At 41.5% G+C, this 16,101-nt stretch overlaps 1 protein-coding gene across 1 annotated transcript in view; it reads right to left on the bottom strand.

The window, feature by feature from the left end:
- The window catches only part of jcadb (junctional cadherin 5 associated b), a 31,712-nt gene extending 16,567 nt beyond the window's left edge, over window positions 1-15,145 (bottom strand). The window contains exons 1-2 of the mRNA XM_088320316.1: window positions 15,041-15,145; window positions 3,692-4,081 (exon numbers count right to left, since the gene is read on the bottom strand). Coding sequence (XP_088176442.1) covers window positions 3,692-4,002 — 311 coding nt within the window. The 5' untranslated portion in view covers window positions 4,003-4,081; window positions 15,041-15,145. The remainder of the gene's footprint in view (window positions 1-3,691; window positions 4,082-15,040) is intronic.
- Window positions 15,146-16,101: the final 956 nt, after the last annotated feature.

The following is a 16,101-nucleotide window of genomic DNA, read 5'->3' as shown; positions in this document are numbered from 1 at the left end:
AAGGGGCGGAACAAACGCGGGGTGACGGGAAGTGGGGACCGGTAAAGGTGGGGAACAGACAGACCTGTTTGTGGACGCGGCGAACAATAGTGGATATATATTTTTCCCACCCTTACCTTTGGAAATATCCCCTTTTTTCCTTGGATTACTTTCAACAGGACCCGGACTCTGCATGTCTGCATCAAACCTTAAGTACCGGTATCATTTTCCGTTCATTTTGCCGGCTGTGATTTTTGGACTGTGGACTTTTTTTTGAAGGGCATTCAGTTTCAATCGCGGGACTTAAAGTCGGGTTTGGGTTAATTTTGTGTTTGTGTTACATATTTTTTTTAATGTGGGCGCATGCGGCTTATATACAGGTGCGGCTTGTGTAAGTACAAAATCGGTTTTCCTCTTAAAATGTGGTGGGTGCGGCTTATAATCAGGTGCGCTTTATAGTCCGGAATTTACGGTACTTTGTTTTATGACAGAGGCAGCGGGCCAGTAACATTTTCATCATGGGCCGTAATTTGGACGTGCCTGATCTACTGTAATGTTTCTATTTCCATTATATTTTCACTCATTCTCCAAGGCTTGATCCTCATTAAAGGTGTTTTTTTTCTCACCTTTACTATTTCTTTTAAAAAAAATGGAAAATCAAGATGGGTAAAAATAACGACCGTTTGAGTCACGAGCGGCATATGCTATCGTATGGCTGAGGGGGGGGAGACGGGTGAGGGGGATTCGGGGGGGGGCTTGCCGGTGCACACTTGCCCAGCAACATGCTGACATCACGGAACACGTGCCGGATGTGGATTCGGTGGACTAGTGTTTACTGTGGGGACGCTCTGTGCTCTGTCTCGACGCCAGTTCGATCACGGAGACCCCTCCCCTGTCAATAGACCTCTATTCTCACTCGGCTGCTGTTTTGAGGGGTGGGGGCCCGAGATGCATAGAGCTTCTGCAGGGAGAAGTTGAGGAGGAAGCTTGGGGCCGAACTAGTAAATTAAAGAAAAAGAAAGAGAAGGAAAAAAGAGAGGAAAAAAAGAGAAGGATAGGGAAAAGGTAAAGAGAGAAAAAGTGAAAGAGATAGAGAGGAAGAGAGGGATAATAAATGAGAGAAAGAGGAAAGAGGGTGACAAAAATGGAATAGGAACAGAAAAGGATAGTGAAAAATGGAAAGAGAAAGAGAGGAAGAAAGAGGGAGAGGAAAAAAGGGAGAGAAAGAGAGAAAGAGAAAGAGTAAGAGAGAGAGAGAGAGAGAGAGAGAAACAAGAGAATGGCAAAAGGGAAAGAGAGAAAGAGAGTGAGAGAAATAGACAGGAAGAAAACGATAATCAATGAGAGAAAAATAGGGAGTACAAGTGGGAGAAAGACAGAGAGAATTAGAAAGAGAAAGAGAAAAGAAAAGAGAGAGGCAAAATAGAGAGGTGGAATGAGAAAAAGAGACAGATAGAGAGAGAGAGAGGGACAAAGAGGAAGAGAGAGAGAAGGGGAAGCCAGAGAGAGAGAATAGAGAGAGAGAAAGATGCAGAGAGAAAATGAGAATGAGAATAAAGCAAGAGAAAGAGAGAAAAAAAGAACGAGAGACAAAGAGAAGCAAATATAGAGAGGGAGAAAGAGAGTGTGAAAGAGAGAAAGATGCAAAGAAAGAGAAAGGGAGTGACAAAAATGGAATAGGAACAGAAAAAGTTAGTGAAAAAGAGAAAGAGAGAGAAAGAGGGGAAGAAAGAGGGAGAAAAAAGGGTGAAAAAGATAGAAAGAATACGAGAGAAAGAGAGAGAGACGGAGAGAGAGAGAGAGAGAGAGACAGAGAGACAATGAAATGGCAAAAGGGAAAGAGAGAAAGAGAGTGAGAGAAATAGACAGGAAGAAAGAGAGAGAGAGAGAAACTGACAGGAAAGAGATAGATAATCAATGAGAGAAAGATAGGGAGTACAAGTGGGAGAAAGATAGAGAGAATCAGAAAGAGAAAGAGAAGAGAAAATAGAGAGGCAAAATAGAGAGGTGGAATGAGAAAAAGAGACAGATAGAAAGAGAGAGAAGGACAAAGCGGAAGAGAGAGAGAAGGGGGAGCGAGAGAGAGAGAATACAGAGAGAGAAAGACGCAGGGAGAAAATGAGAATGAGAATAAAGCAACAGAAAGAGAGAAAAAGAGAAAGAGAAAAAAGCTAGAGAAACAGAGAAAAAAAGAACGAGAGACAGAGAGAAGCAAATATAGAGAGGGAGAAAGAGAGAGTGAAAGAGAGAAAGATGCAAAGAAAGAGAAAGAGAGTGACAAAAATGGAATAGGAACAGAAAAAGTTAGTGAAAAAGAGAAAGAGAGAGGAAGAGGGGAAGAAAGAGGGAGAGAGAGAGAGAGAGAGAGAGAGAGAGAGAGAATCAAGAGAGAGAATGAGCGAGAGAAAGATAGAAAGAAAGACACAGAGAGAAAAGGAGAAAGAGAAAACAGTAGGAGAAAAAGGGAAAAGGAAAAATAGAGCAAAAGTAAGAGAGAAAGAGAAACAAGAGAATGACAAAAGAGAGAGAAAGAAAGAAAGAAAGAAAGACAGATAAAGTGGTGAAAGAGAAAAAATAGGGAAAGAGGAAGAGAGAAAGAGAGTGAGAACAAGCGAGAGAAAGATAGGCAGGACCAGAAACAGAAAGAAGGGAAAAGAGAGAGAAAGAGACAGAGGCAAAATACAGAGGTTGAACGAGAAAAAGAGATAGGTAGAGAGAAAGAGGGACAAAGTGGGAGAGAGAGAGAGAAGGGGGGAGAGGGAGAGAGAAGAGAGAGAAGGGAGGGAGAGAGAGGATGAAAGAGAGAGAGAGAAAGAAAGAGAAGGAAATACAAAGCGAGATACGAAGAGAAAACAAGGGGGACAGAAATAGAAAGATGCAATGAGAGAGAGACAGTGAGAGAGAGAGGTTTTAGATCAGGGGATGGGTGTCATAATACTCTGTAGTTTGCAATACTATGTGGTTTGCCCTTTGAGACTGTCTCTTCTTTAGGTTTCTTCGTTTTTGTTGAGGTTTTTGAGTTTTTCCTTGCCCTCATGTAGGTTTTAGATCAGGGGATGGTGTCATAATAGTCTGTAGTTTGTGATAGTCTGTGGTCTGTGAAGCCCTTTGAGACTGTTCCTTCTCAAGGTTTCTTCATTTTTGTTGAGGTTTTGGAGTTTTTCCTTGCCCTCATGTAGGTTTTAGATCAGGGGATGGTGTCATAATAGTCCGTGGTCTGTAAAAGTCTGTGGTCTGTGCAGCCCTTTGAGACTGTCCCTTCTCAGGGTTTCTTAATTTCCTTATGTTGAGGTTTTGGGTTTTTCCTTGCCCTAATGTAGGTTTTAGATCAGGGGATGGTGTCATAATAGTCTGTAGTTTGCAATAGTTTGTGGTCTGTGCAGCCCTTTGAGATGTCCCTTCTCAGGGTTTCTTAATTTCCTTATGTTGAGGTTTTGGGTTTTTCCTTGCCCTCATGTAGGTTTTAGATCAGGGGATGGTGTCATAATAGTCTGTAGTTTGTGATAGTCTGTGGTCTGTGAAGCCCTTTGAGACTGTCCCTTCTCAAGGTTTCTTCATTTTTTTGAGGTTTTTGAGTTTTTCCTTGCCCTCATGTAGGTTTTAGATCAGGGGATGCTGTCATAATAGTCTGTGGTCTGTGCATTTATTTCAACATAAGGCAAAAACGATTCCACAATACAGCTTTAACATACGAATAAGAAAACTCTCTTACCCGCTGTCCGTAGCCAAAGAATCCCCCAAGGGTTGAACATCTCCCAGAAGACTCATAAAAGCTTCCTTCCTCCTCCTGTCGGCCTCACTTTCCAAGTAACCCTTGAGAGGGGCCGGCCTGCTTCCGTAGAGGCCGGCCCCCGCCGCGGCCCCGGCACGGTCCGCCTCGTAGCCGTTAAGGGCCCCTGCCCGGCCCGCACGCCCGTCCAGCAAACAGTCGGCGGGTCGTTTATCGAAAGCGCCGCCCGAGGGCGGGACGCTCCTCGGCAGCTTATATCCGTGCGAGATCAGCAGGTCCTCCACGCTGTACATGGCGGCGCACGTCCGGAGGGGGGCCAAAATAGGGAGCGGGGGTCGCGTTATGCGCTGGGATGATCGGCAGGGGCCATCACTTTGAGGAGAGGGCGGAGAAATGGAGAAGAAGGTATTAGGAAAGGGAGTTAATGTGGCAATGTTCCCTGTCATTATCCTTATGGGTCTGAGCGTCAGGGTTGGGTAGGGTTACTTTAACTGGATTACTTTCACTTACTTTTGGATTACTCCAATACCAAATATGCTAATAAAAGACAAAAGAAACTAAATATGAATCAAATGATGACTCACAACATGTGGTAAGCTTCTCTGCTGGCTTTGATCTCTATAAGGGGAATTAGCATTTTAGCACAATATGCAATGTCCGGCAAAACTGGATTAATTTCAATGACTTTTGGATTACTCCAATACCAAATATGCTAATAAAAGACAAAAGAAACTAAATATGAATAAAATGACTACATTTTGTGCAGGCTTGGGGAGTAACGGAACGGCAAAAATGATGTTTGGATTGATTTTCATTTTGTTTCTGTCGCATTTGATGTTCGTTTTGCCGGAGATCAAAGAGATCAAAGCCAGGAGAGAAAGCTTACCACGTGTTGTGAGTCATCATTTGATTCATATTTAGTTTCTTTTGTCTTTTATTAGCATATTTGGTATTGGAGTCATCCAAAAGTAAGTGAAAGTAATCAAGTTAAAGTAACCCTACCCAACCCTTTGTTCACACAAAGTCGGTGAGCAACGCTTGAAACAACAGTGAGCAACGGAAATCCCAAGTGTGGCAACTGAGTCATTATCAAACAAGTCCAAAACTTAACGTTACATTTTGCTGAGTTTCTGGCAATGCAAAATTATTTTTCACTTTTGAATGAATTGACTCATGTACTATTGCAAAGGTTGGACGGCCTACAAACGTCATTTGTTTTTACAACATTTCCATTTCTTTTTTTCTGGGTATCTTTTGTCGCATAATAGTATCATTTTGGGGTCTTATTTAGTCGGTTGCGGTTACACAACTGTATTTAATCACATTTTTTGGTGGAAGGACAATGTTGGCAACAAGATTGACTTGATATAGTTGTCAGGACTGAGAAGGGACAGTCTCAATGGGTTGCACAAACCACAGACTATCACAAACTACAGACTATTATGACACCATCCCCTGATCTAAAACCTACATGAGGGCAAGGAAAAACTCAAAAACCTCAACATGAGGAAAATGAAGAAACCTTTATAAGGGACAGTCTCAAAGGGCTGCGGCAGGGGCTCAGGAGGTAGAGAGCTCGTCTTGGGATCAAGAGATCGCAGGTTGGATTCCCGGCTCCTCCGTGTTACATGTCGAAGTGTCCTTGGGTAAGACACTGAACCCCTAATACCCCCATCAAGCAGGTTAGCGCCTTACATGGCTGCACGGCTGCTATTAGGAAATGTGAAGCACACTGTAAAGCGCTTTGGGAAGTCTTGACTTGAAAAGCGCTATATTGATATAGTTGGAAATTATTTGAATGCAACACAAACTTTTTCTTCTTTTTCCCTGTTTTTTTCTATTTTTTTTAATTCCTTTAAAAAAAATCTCATTGTGTTTATTTTTTCATCGCTGTTACTTTTTTTCTTTTTCTTCTCTATTTACTTTTTTCCTTTGTTTCTTTCTATTCTTTTTTCTGGCTTTTTTCAAAATGTTTCCTTCTTTTTTTTCTCTTCCTTTTGTTTCTTTTTTCCTCAGCTTTTCACTACTTTTTTATTTTTGTATTTTTTTCTTTTTTGTTCTATTCTCCCCTTCTTTTAAGTCATTTTGTGCATAATTCTACATAATATTTGGTCATGTTGGGATTAAAGAGGCAAAAACACCGGAAGAGCCGTTTAGGACCCGAAAGAGCCGGTTCCTTTTAGTGAGCCGAGCCGAAGAAGCCGGTTCTCGAAAAACCGTACTGACTTTACTCAACTTCGTTCGACTTGGACTCGACTTCGAAATACCGCATTTAGAACACAGCGTCAGGGGAACCCGTGTATTTTGACCTTCATGCACTGTAACTTTGACTTAATTCGCTTCTTAATTAGGAATTTCGAGCCCTGATTTTTGTGAGCTGGCTAGATTTTCTTGTGTGCTGAGAATGTGCGGGATTGCTGATTAGCTCCCACCCGGTTCTAATAATAATTCAACAGTGAGGTGTATTCTGGTAAAATCGTGATGAGTGTCTTGAAAAACTGTCATGGTTGCCATGGCGCCCAATCGGCCGCGCCCGTGTTGGTCACGGTTGCCGTGGGGCCCAATTGACGTGGGTTCAGATTTGGTCCTGTTTTCCTGTTGGTATTTCCGGTCCGGTATTGTTCCTGTTTATTTTTGTCCTGTTTAATTTCGGGTTCCAGTTTTCGTTTCCGTCTAGTTTCTCCTGTTTGTCATTGATATCCTGATTTCTTGTCAATCCTGTCTGTCCCTTCCTGTCCAGTATCGACCCCATCTGTCCGTTATCACCCAGGCAACTGGAATCGGTCTAATCGGCCTCTGGCTTCCTGTCCTTCCAGGCCAGACCGGCTTCCTAACGTGCATGACTCCCCATTTCCCATAAAATAAAAGGCTTGTGTGAGAACGTCACGCGATTGGGTCCTGATCCTGTTCTGGTTCTGACAAATACATCATCAAGTCTTCAAAGTATCGTATTTTCTTGACTATAAAAACCCAAATTGGCCAGAAATTTGCAAGCGCGGCTTATATTCAGGTGCGGCTTATATACCATAAAATACAGTGGATACAATTCGGAATGCATAGTTACAATTACAATGTTAATTTGTGTATATACACTTATATATATACTGCGCACACTTAGTTTTTTTAATTATTGACCAGCAGGTCCTTGTAAGAAATAAAACAGCTTCTAGTTGCTTCACCTTTTCACAGTTTCTAGTTAGCTTTTTTGTTTTGAGCATTTTTCATTTGGCAGTTACTCTTGATATAATATTCTTTGAAAACAGTCTCTTGGAAAATTAGGCAGACGCAGTTATTTCCAACTTCGGTGAAAAAATACTTGAGAAGCGCAAGAGAAAGATCAACTGTACTTTGAAATATGTCAACTTGGTGTTGACAAAGCCAGGCGCCACTTTATTACTTTCTGTTTCTCTCTCTCCTTTTCACTATTTTCCTCTCTCTCTTTTCAGATTCAGATTCAGATTATTATTATTATTATTATTATTATTATTATTAATTTTTTATTTTCTCTCTATTTCTCTCATTCTCTCTGTCTTCTTTTTTCTCTTTCACTCTGTTTACTCTTTTTTACTTGATTTTTGTTTCACTTTCTTTTTCCTTTTCCTCTGTCTTTCAATCGCTTTACTTTTTCTTCTTCTATTTTTCTCTCCCTCATTTTCACTCTCTTTCATTTTCTCCTTCTCTTTTGTTCCCTTTGTTTCTATGTCTTGTTCTCTCTTTTATCTCTCTTACCCCCGCCTTCTCTCTCTCTCTCTCTCTCTCTCAATCTCGTTCTCTCTCTCTCTGTTCTCTCTTTCTCTGTTCTATTCTACTGTCTTAATTTCTTTCTTTATTTTCTCCCTATCTTTCTTTATTTTTTCTTTCTTTCTCTCCTTTTTTCTTCCTTTTTTTCTCTCTCTCTCTTTATGTTTCTGTCATTTTTTTCTCTTTCACTCTCTTGTTCTCTTTTTTTTGTTCTTGTATTCTTTCTCTTTCATTCTCTCTTGTTCTCCCTTGTTCGCTTTCTTTCTTTCTAATGTCTTTCTTGGTTTCTCTCTTGGTTTCTCTCATTTTCTCTCTATCTCTCCATCTCTCTTTCTCTGTGTCCTCTCGTTTTGTCTTCATTTCTCCCTTTTTTCCTCATTTTTCTTTCTGTATTTTTCTTTCTCTCTTTCACTATTTTGTTCTCTCTCTTTTTTCTCTTGTTTTTTCTCTTGCATTCTATCTCGTTCTCTTTATCTCTTTCTTGCTTTATTTCTGTCTCTTGTTCTCTTTTGTTTTACCTCTCAGTCTCTCTATCTCTATCTCTGTTCTCTCACTCTCTCCCTCTTTCTCTGTTCTCTCTTTCTGTCTTATTTTCCTTCCTATTTTCTCCTTTTCTTTCTTTCTTTCTTTCTTTCTTTCTCACTTGTTCTTTCTTTTTTGATCTCTTGTTTTTTTTTCTCTTTCATTTCCTCTCATTCTCTCTGTCTCGTTCTTGCTTTCTGTCTGTCTCTTGTTCCCTCTTGTGTTCCCTCTCAGTCACTCACTCTCTCTATCTCTGTTCTATCTCTCTTGGTTTCTCTCTTGGCTTCTCTCTTGGTTTCTGTCTTGGTTTCTCTCATTTTCAATATATCTCTCTATCTTTCTTTCTCTGTGTCCTCTCGTTTTGTCTTCATTTCTCTCTTTTTTTCTTCTTTATTTTTCTTTCTGTATTTTTCTTTCTCTCTTTCACTATTTTGTTCTCTCTCTTTTTTCTCTTGTTTTTTTCTCTTGCATTCTATCTCGTTCTCTTTACCTCTTGCTTGTTTTCTTGCTGTCTCTTGTTCTCTTTTCTTTTACCACTCAGTCTCTCTCTCTCTATCTCTGTTCTCTCACTCCCTCCCTCTTTCTCTGTTCTCTCTTTCTGTCTTATTTTCCTTCCTATTTTCTCCTTTTCTTTCTTTCTTTCTTTCTTTCGTTCTTTCTTTTTTCTTTTGTTCTTTCTTTCTTTCTCTCTCTTCCTCTTCTTAACCTACTAGTCCGGCCCCTGTGAGACGTTTTTCTTCTGTACCATGTTGCCCTGGAGCTAAAATTGGGTTTCCACCACTGCCTTTACTTTGAAATCTCCACCTCAGAACATATCACTGCCGTAACCAGGGGAACCCTTCTATCACATCAGGCTCAAATCCAATTACATCACAGAATGAAGTCCAATGTGATGTTGAATCAGCTCCAGTACAACAATCTACTTGATCAATTCCCCAAAATGGAAGACCACGAATCAATCAATTACAATATAATTTATCACGACTCACTACCAGGCCACCACAATCAAGTCAAATCATGTTTATTTGTTTGGCCCTTAATCACAAAGAGTCTCAATGGGTTGCACAAACCACAGACTATCACAAACTACAGACTATTATGACACCATCCCCTGATCTAAAACCTACATGAGGGCAAGGAAAAACTCAAAAACTTCAACAAAAATGAAGAAACCTTTATAAGGGACAGTCTCAAAGGGCTGCGGCAGGGGCTCAGGAGGTAGAGAGCGCGTCTTGGGATCAAGAGATCGCAGGTTGGATTCCCGGCTCCTCCGTGTTACATGTCGAAGTGTCCTTGGGTAAGACACTGAACCCCTAATACCCCCATTAAGCAGGTTAGCGCCTTACATGGCTGCACGGCTGCTATTAGGAAATGTGAAGCACACTGTAAAGCGCTTTGGGAAGTCTTGACTTGAAAAGCGCTATATATATGCGATCATTTCATTTCATTTTGCACAGACCACAGACTATCACAAACTACAGACTATTATTACACCATCCCCTGATCTAAAACCTACATGAGGGCAAGGGAAAACTCAAAAACCTGAGGAAAACGAAGAAACCTTGAGAAGGGAACACCCGACTGTACTGATTAAATGTTGACAAAATGAGAGACACGAACCCTGTCCATCCATTATATACTTTTACGAAAATTAACAACTCGTAAAGTTGATAAAATCCATAATTATAACATTTTGATTCCACACTTCAAACCTTAACACCATCGGGACGTGATAAAAATGACAAATTGATATCGACTCTTTCAAGGTGACCTTGACAATTACCGTTCTTAAGGCATGGATTTTTTTATACTTTCCGGTGATTCTCGTCTATTATTTTTCTGATGCTTTGTTCATTTATAACAGAGGTGTCAAACTCATTTGAACTCGGGGGCCACACGACAGAACAAACATTCTGTCAGGGGCCGGACTAGTAGATTAAAGAGAAAGAAAAAGAGAGAGAAAGAAATAAGAGAAAGAGGGAGGGAAATGGAGAGAGGGCGGGAGAAACAAAAGAGATAAAAAGAAGTCGTGGAGAGGGGGAAAAAAAGAGCGGAAGAAAGAAATCCAAAGAGAAATAGAAAGACAGAAGGAAAGAAAAGAGAAAAGAAAGCGCAAAGGGTAGGAAGAGAGAAAGAGAAAAGGAAAAAAGGAAGTTAGAGCAAAAGAAGTTAAAGAGACAAAGAGCAACAAAGGAAGAGAAAAAGAGAGACACAGAGAGTGAAAGAGAGAGAGAGAGAGAGTGGGAGAAAAGGGGTGGAAAAGAGGGAGAATGAGAGAGAAAGGAATACAAGTACAGTGTCTTTGTTCGAGGCACCTGGCCTCGGCAACATCAAGTTGACATATTTCAACCTGCAGCTTGTTTTTCTCTTGCACTTCTCTGAGTGATTGTCGCGGGCCGGATTCAATCCCTTAACGGGCCTGATCTGGCCCGCGGGCCGCCTCTTTGACACCTGTGATTTATATTGTAAGGGAAATGAGGGTTTAAATGTGTTTTTATACTCTTGTATTTTCATATACACTTATACCTTTGCACTCTTATATCTTTATACGTTTATATTTTTAGAGTGTACTCAATCATTTTCACTCGGTGTTTAGAGGCAAGCACCTCCAAGTTCCCAAGCACCAAAAAATGTGTCTCTGATCAAAAAGCTAAAACTTGAAAGGACACTAACAGTTTCTCAAGCTACTCCTTTAGCTGTTAATCAAGATGGCCTTGCCTCCCACATTCCAAGTCTGCTCGAGAGCCTGCCTCCCTGAAATTACAGGCGCATTGTGTTATAAAGTTTCACTATTCTTATTGCTCATTTATTACACCCGCACGCCATCTAGCGACCGACATTACACACTGCATTTAAATATGCGATTCCTGTCCAAACCAATCAGATTCGTTTCCTATGTTCATATAAACCTAAGTATCCAACTGTGTTCTTTTCTTTTTTCTACTACAATCTCAAATTTTATCGGAGACGAGAATATTTTTGAAGCCCAGTACTACTTTTTTTTTAGCGTTTCCAAAATACCTTATTATGTTATTACTATGTTGTTACTATGTAACTACCAAGGTTGGGAGGGTTACTTTAAAAATCGAATCCGATACAGTTACTAATTACCTGTTAAGAACTGCAATCGGTAAAATGAATATTGAAGGAATGTAACTTGATTTTTTTCAATTACTTTTGGATTACTCCGATATTAAATATACTAATTGTCACGGTTGCCATGGCGCCCAATTGGCCCCCGCCGTGTCGCCCCAGCTTCTGTCATGGTTGCCACGGCGCCCAATTGGCCCCGCCCATGGACACCAGCTGAAACATGTTGACAGATTGTTCCCTGGGAGTACTTAAACGCTGTCCTGTCATTAGCCTTTTGTCGGTGCGTCCGAGAATCTTTCTCCTTTCCGCAATAAAAGTGTGAGTAACGTTACGCGAGTGGGTCCTGTTTCCTGTTCTGGTTCTGACACTAATAAAAGACAAAAATCAACAAAAATAAAAAAAAATCCAGTACAACATACTGAAAACCATTCGGATTTACTAGACTAAGTAGAAAATTCTCATGATATAATAAAAAAAGACAAGCAAATACTTTCACTCAATGTCCTTGAACGCATCACTAGCACGGAACCAAGATGCCCTCACGAAACTGCGGGTTCACGCCAATTTGACGAAATGAGTGATAGATAAGAGTGGAAATACAATACAAACAATAATAAAGTGAGTACATAATTAATATGATGTGTGCTTGTGCGCTCATCTCTCTCTAGACGGGAATGACAACTGGAGAAAATAATAAACAGGACAAAAACAGACAGAAACTAAACTGGAACTCGAAATTAAACAGGACAACAATAAACGGGAACAATACCAGACTGGAGATATCACAGGAAAACAGGACCAAGTAAGAACCCACGTCTTGTGGGGCAGAAGTTCGTTTGACGGGCTGACACTGGAGCAAGAGAGCGCTGAGCTATATATAAACAGAAAGTCAATAACTCAACGAGCCGCAGCTGGCACACACGGGCGGGGCCAATTGGGCACCACGGCAACCGATACACACACAGGCGTGGCCAATTGGGCGCCATGGCAACCATGACAGGATTGACAAGTCGGGCTATCGCTACAACTGCCTTGCGCATTGTCAGAAGCGTCATTGGATCAGTTTTTCAACAAGCGCGTGGCAAAAAGGTAAAGATTATTTTTATTATTTCCTTTTCACTTCATTTTTTACAATATGTGTCTTTTGTTTTATATTTATTGTACAGAAATCTAATTTTAACACGTATTTGCTTCATATTCGGATGCTCTTTTATGATTTATTGGAAAAAATACCGTACTGTACTTTTGCGGGGCTTGGAACGGATTAGCGCATTTACATACAAAATCCGTCTCCACTTACAACGTTTTTTGGTTACGAAGCTATTCGCAGTATTATGTATACTTGTTAGTAGAATACCACTGTATATGTATACATTTTATGCTCATTTTTAAAAAATAGGAAAAATTGATAAAGTATTTAAAAAAGATGATCAATGATTCTGAATGCCAGAAATCATATATCCTAGAAAATCACAATGACTGGTAAGTTAGTTGTAAAACCGGTCCACTGGGTAGTGTTCTTGGGGTCTACCTCATGTTTGTGACCCCTAGTCTTAATAACTAACAAGGGTCTCAAATTTCAAGTATACGTGTGAGAAGGCAGAACAATGCCATTCAGTGTTATATGATACTAAGCAGAATAATATACTTTATTCAAAGTATATAAACAAACAAATACTTTGGGAGGGCAAGTAATCAGAAGCTGAATTTGTTCTTATTTTCATATATGTCTAAATGTAATACTATTATCTCTCATTTAACACGTTTTTAAGGGGACCAGAACCCCACCCTCGCAGTAATAGTCTGCCAGGGATAATGGATCACAGCCCCAACTTGTCATGTCCAGCATGGTCGCCGTGGCGACCGGCTGGCCCCGCCCCCTGGGCACCGGCTGTAGCAGATCGTCTAATTTGCGTGTGTGCTTCTTAAGGGCGGGTTGTGGGTATTGCCGGTTGCTGGTTCATTGCGTTTTCTGTTCTGCATTAATCTGTTCTGTTTGACTTGAGGAAACCTGTGTTTGCCCGTTCTGAGTTTAAGCCTGTTTTGTGAGTATTCCTAGTCTGAGTTCCTGTTTGCCTGTAAGCCTGTTTTTGTTTTGTTTTGTCCCTGAGTGTTGGCCAACTTTTATTTTGCTAAATAAAAGTAACTGGTCGTTACGCGATTGAGTTCATCCTTCCTGCCTCCTGCCTCCGATCTGGTCCTGTCTCGGGACACAACTGTGCATGTCCTTTAAGGTGCCTCAACATCACATAGCAGGGATACATAGTCGAATTGGTGTTATAGTAACTTTGCTGTCTTTAAATTTGGTCCATCCTAGTAAACTTCATTGTTCGGGTTCTGCAGACCAGGGGTGGTCAAGCTGGGGCTCGAGGGCCACATGCGGCCCCCCGGGCTTTTTCACTCGGCCCACCAAATGAAAATGGTCAAATTGCAATCACGAACCTAATTAAATAGTAGATAACCAAATACTACTTATAAATAAGGTTTTTGGTACCAACTTTATCCCCGTTATGTGTCTACAACAAAAACGCACTACAGGAATATCACAACAAAAATACAACTGGAGTAATATTACAGAAATACTACAGATATAATACAGTAAGTCTACTAACATACTACATACTACATAAATATGATGAAAATACTACTAAAGGGGTGGCATGGTGGGTGGTTGGTTAGCGCACAGCCCCACAGTGCAGATATTCAGGGTTTAAGTCCAGCTATTGCAGCCTCCCCATGTGGAGTTTGCATGTTTTCCCTGTGCCTGCATGGGCACTTCGGTTTCCTCCCACAAACCAAAAACATGCGTGTCAGGTTAATTTGATGAGTGATTTGTCTGTCCCTGTGTCCCCTGCCCACTGCCCGATGAAAATGTATGAAATCCCACCCAGGTCACCACCTCAAAACCTCTCTCGTTGGCATAGCAACTGCCAAAGTATGATTTATCCTACCCGGAATCGAGGAAAAGTAAACGAATCGTATCCCAAAACTGCAACTATCAAAGTTGCTGATGCAGGAGGTCACATAAAGTTCACACCTTATCTGCATAGATTAACAATCCACGCGTCTCCTATATGTTATGGAGCATGGGTGTGTACCTGGATCTTTTACCTACTAACACAAACACACCATCTTTCCCTCATGCCTCCTAAATCCTCATTTTAGATATTTTTGGTATCCACTGCCCTGGCTATACCTGACATCCAGGACTTGTTTGTTCAATTTAGGGGCAAGGTCACCACCTCAAAACCTCTCTTGTTGGCATAGCAACCGCCAAAGTATGATTCATCCTACCCGGAATCGTTGAAAAGTAAACGAATCGCATCCTAAAAGATAAACACGGCAACTATCAAAGTTGCTGATGCAGGAGGTCGCATAAGGTTCACACCTTATCTGCATAGATTAACAATCCACGCGTCTCCTATATGTCATGGAGCATGGGTGTGTACCTGGATCTTTTACCTAGTAACACAAACACACCATGAATGAATCATGCAGGTGAAAGCTATCATAACAAACGCACATCCATAAAACATGCTTCACGTGCACCACGCTGTGTGCTACATGCTAACATGCTACGCTGTATGCTAAGCTATAGGGAGGGGGCGCACTGCAATATGGCAACTATAAGCCCTATCATCATACCTGCCTGGAGACAGCTGCATGCACCTGCACTCAACTTGCACACGCGGCCATGCTGAGACCCTCCGAAAGGGAGAATAGAAAAGGGGTAGAGGGAGGGAGAGACCCCCTCCCCAAATAAGCACAACAATCAAAAGAATCAGAAGAATTCAAGTTGCAGATGCGCTAAACTGGGAGTGTTTACCCCTCGTGCACGCGCGTGCGCGCGGACATGCATGCATAGCAACCCCTCCCTAGAAACCATGCAGCCGGTGATGGGTTGCACATTGCAAGGGGGGGGGAGAGGGAAAAAAACGAATAGAAAAGACCCCCAGAAATGGGGTTTTGGGGTACCTGGTGAGATGTGCGTGAGCCTGCGTGCGTGCGTGGCCGCTCCTTGCGGTTCGCCTTGGAGCTGGAGCCGAGCATGCCGATTGGTAGGCGGGGAGGACGCGCCGGTTGCTGCCTGCCTCGGACTGCACGGGCTTCCTGAGATGGGGAGGGAGGGGGGAGGGATGAGGGAGGGTCGCGGGTGAGGGGGGGGGGAACGGGGGTCCGGTGACGCTTCTCTTCGATTGCATTTTCCCTTACAAAATACAAAATAATCTTACACCATATTTTTTTTTTATTTATGTAGTTTAACATGTTATATTGCACATGTGTTTCCTTATATCAGGGGTGTCAAACTCATTTTAATTCGAGGGCCACACGATAGAACAGAAATTCTGTTGGGGGCCGGACTAGTAGATTAAAGAGAAGGGAAGAGAAAAGAAAGAAAGGGAGAGAATGAGAAAGAGAAAAAGAAAGAGAAAAAGAAAAAGATAGAGAAAGAGAGGAAGAAAGAAGAGAAAGAAAGAAGAGAATTAAAGAAGAGAAAGAAAGAAAAGAAAGAAAGAAAAGAAAAAACAAAGAGAAAGGAAGAAGAGAAAGAAGAGAAAGAAAGAGAAAGAAAGAAAGAAGAGAATGAAAGAAAAGAAAGAAAGAAGAGAATGAAAAGGAGAAAGAAAGAAGATAAAGAAAAGAGAAAAGAGAAATAAAAGAAAGAAGAGAAAGAAAGAAGCGAAAGAAGAGAAAGAAAAGAAAAAACGATGAGAAAGAAAGAAGAGAAAGAAAAGAAGAGAAAGAAAGAAAAGAAAGAAGAGAAAGAAAAGAAAGGGAGAGAGAGAGAAATAAATACAAGTACAGTGCCTTTGTGAGAGGCACCTGGCTTTGTCAACATCATGTTGACATATTTCAACCTGCAGCTTGTTTTTCTCTTGCGCTTCTCTGAGTCTTGTCTCGCGGGCCGGATTCAATCCCTTAGCGGGCCTGATCTGGCCCGTGGGCCGCCTGTTTGACACCTGTGCCTTATATCATCTCATCAGCTGCACCGCTTATCCTCAGTAGGGTCGCGGGGGTGCTGGAGCCCATCCCAG

The sequence above is a fragment of the Urocampus carinirostris genome, chromosome 1 (assembly GCF_059441175.1).
Source record: "Urocampus carinirostris isolate Australia breed hairy pipefish chromosome 1, RoL_Ucar_1.0, whole genome shotgun sequence".
Lineage (NCBI taxonomy): Eukaryota > Metazoa > Chordata > Actinopteri > Syngnathiformes > Syngnathidae > Urocampus > Urocampus carinirostris.
Note: the sequence above shows the minus strand (reverse complement) of the source record. Positions and strands in the feature narration are given on the sequence as shown.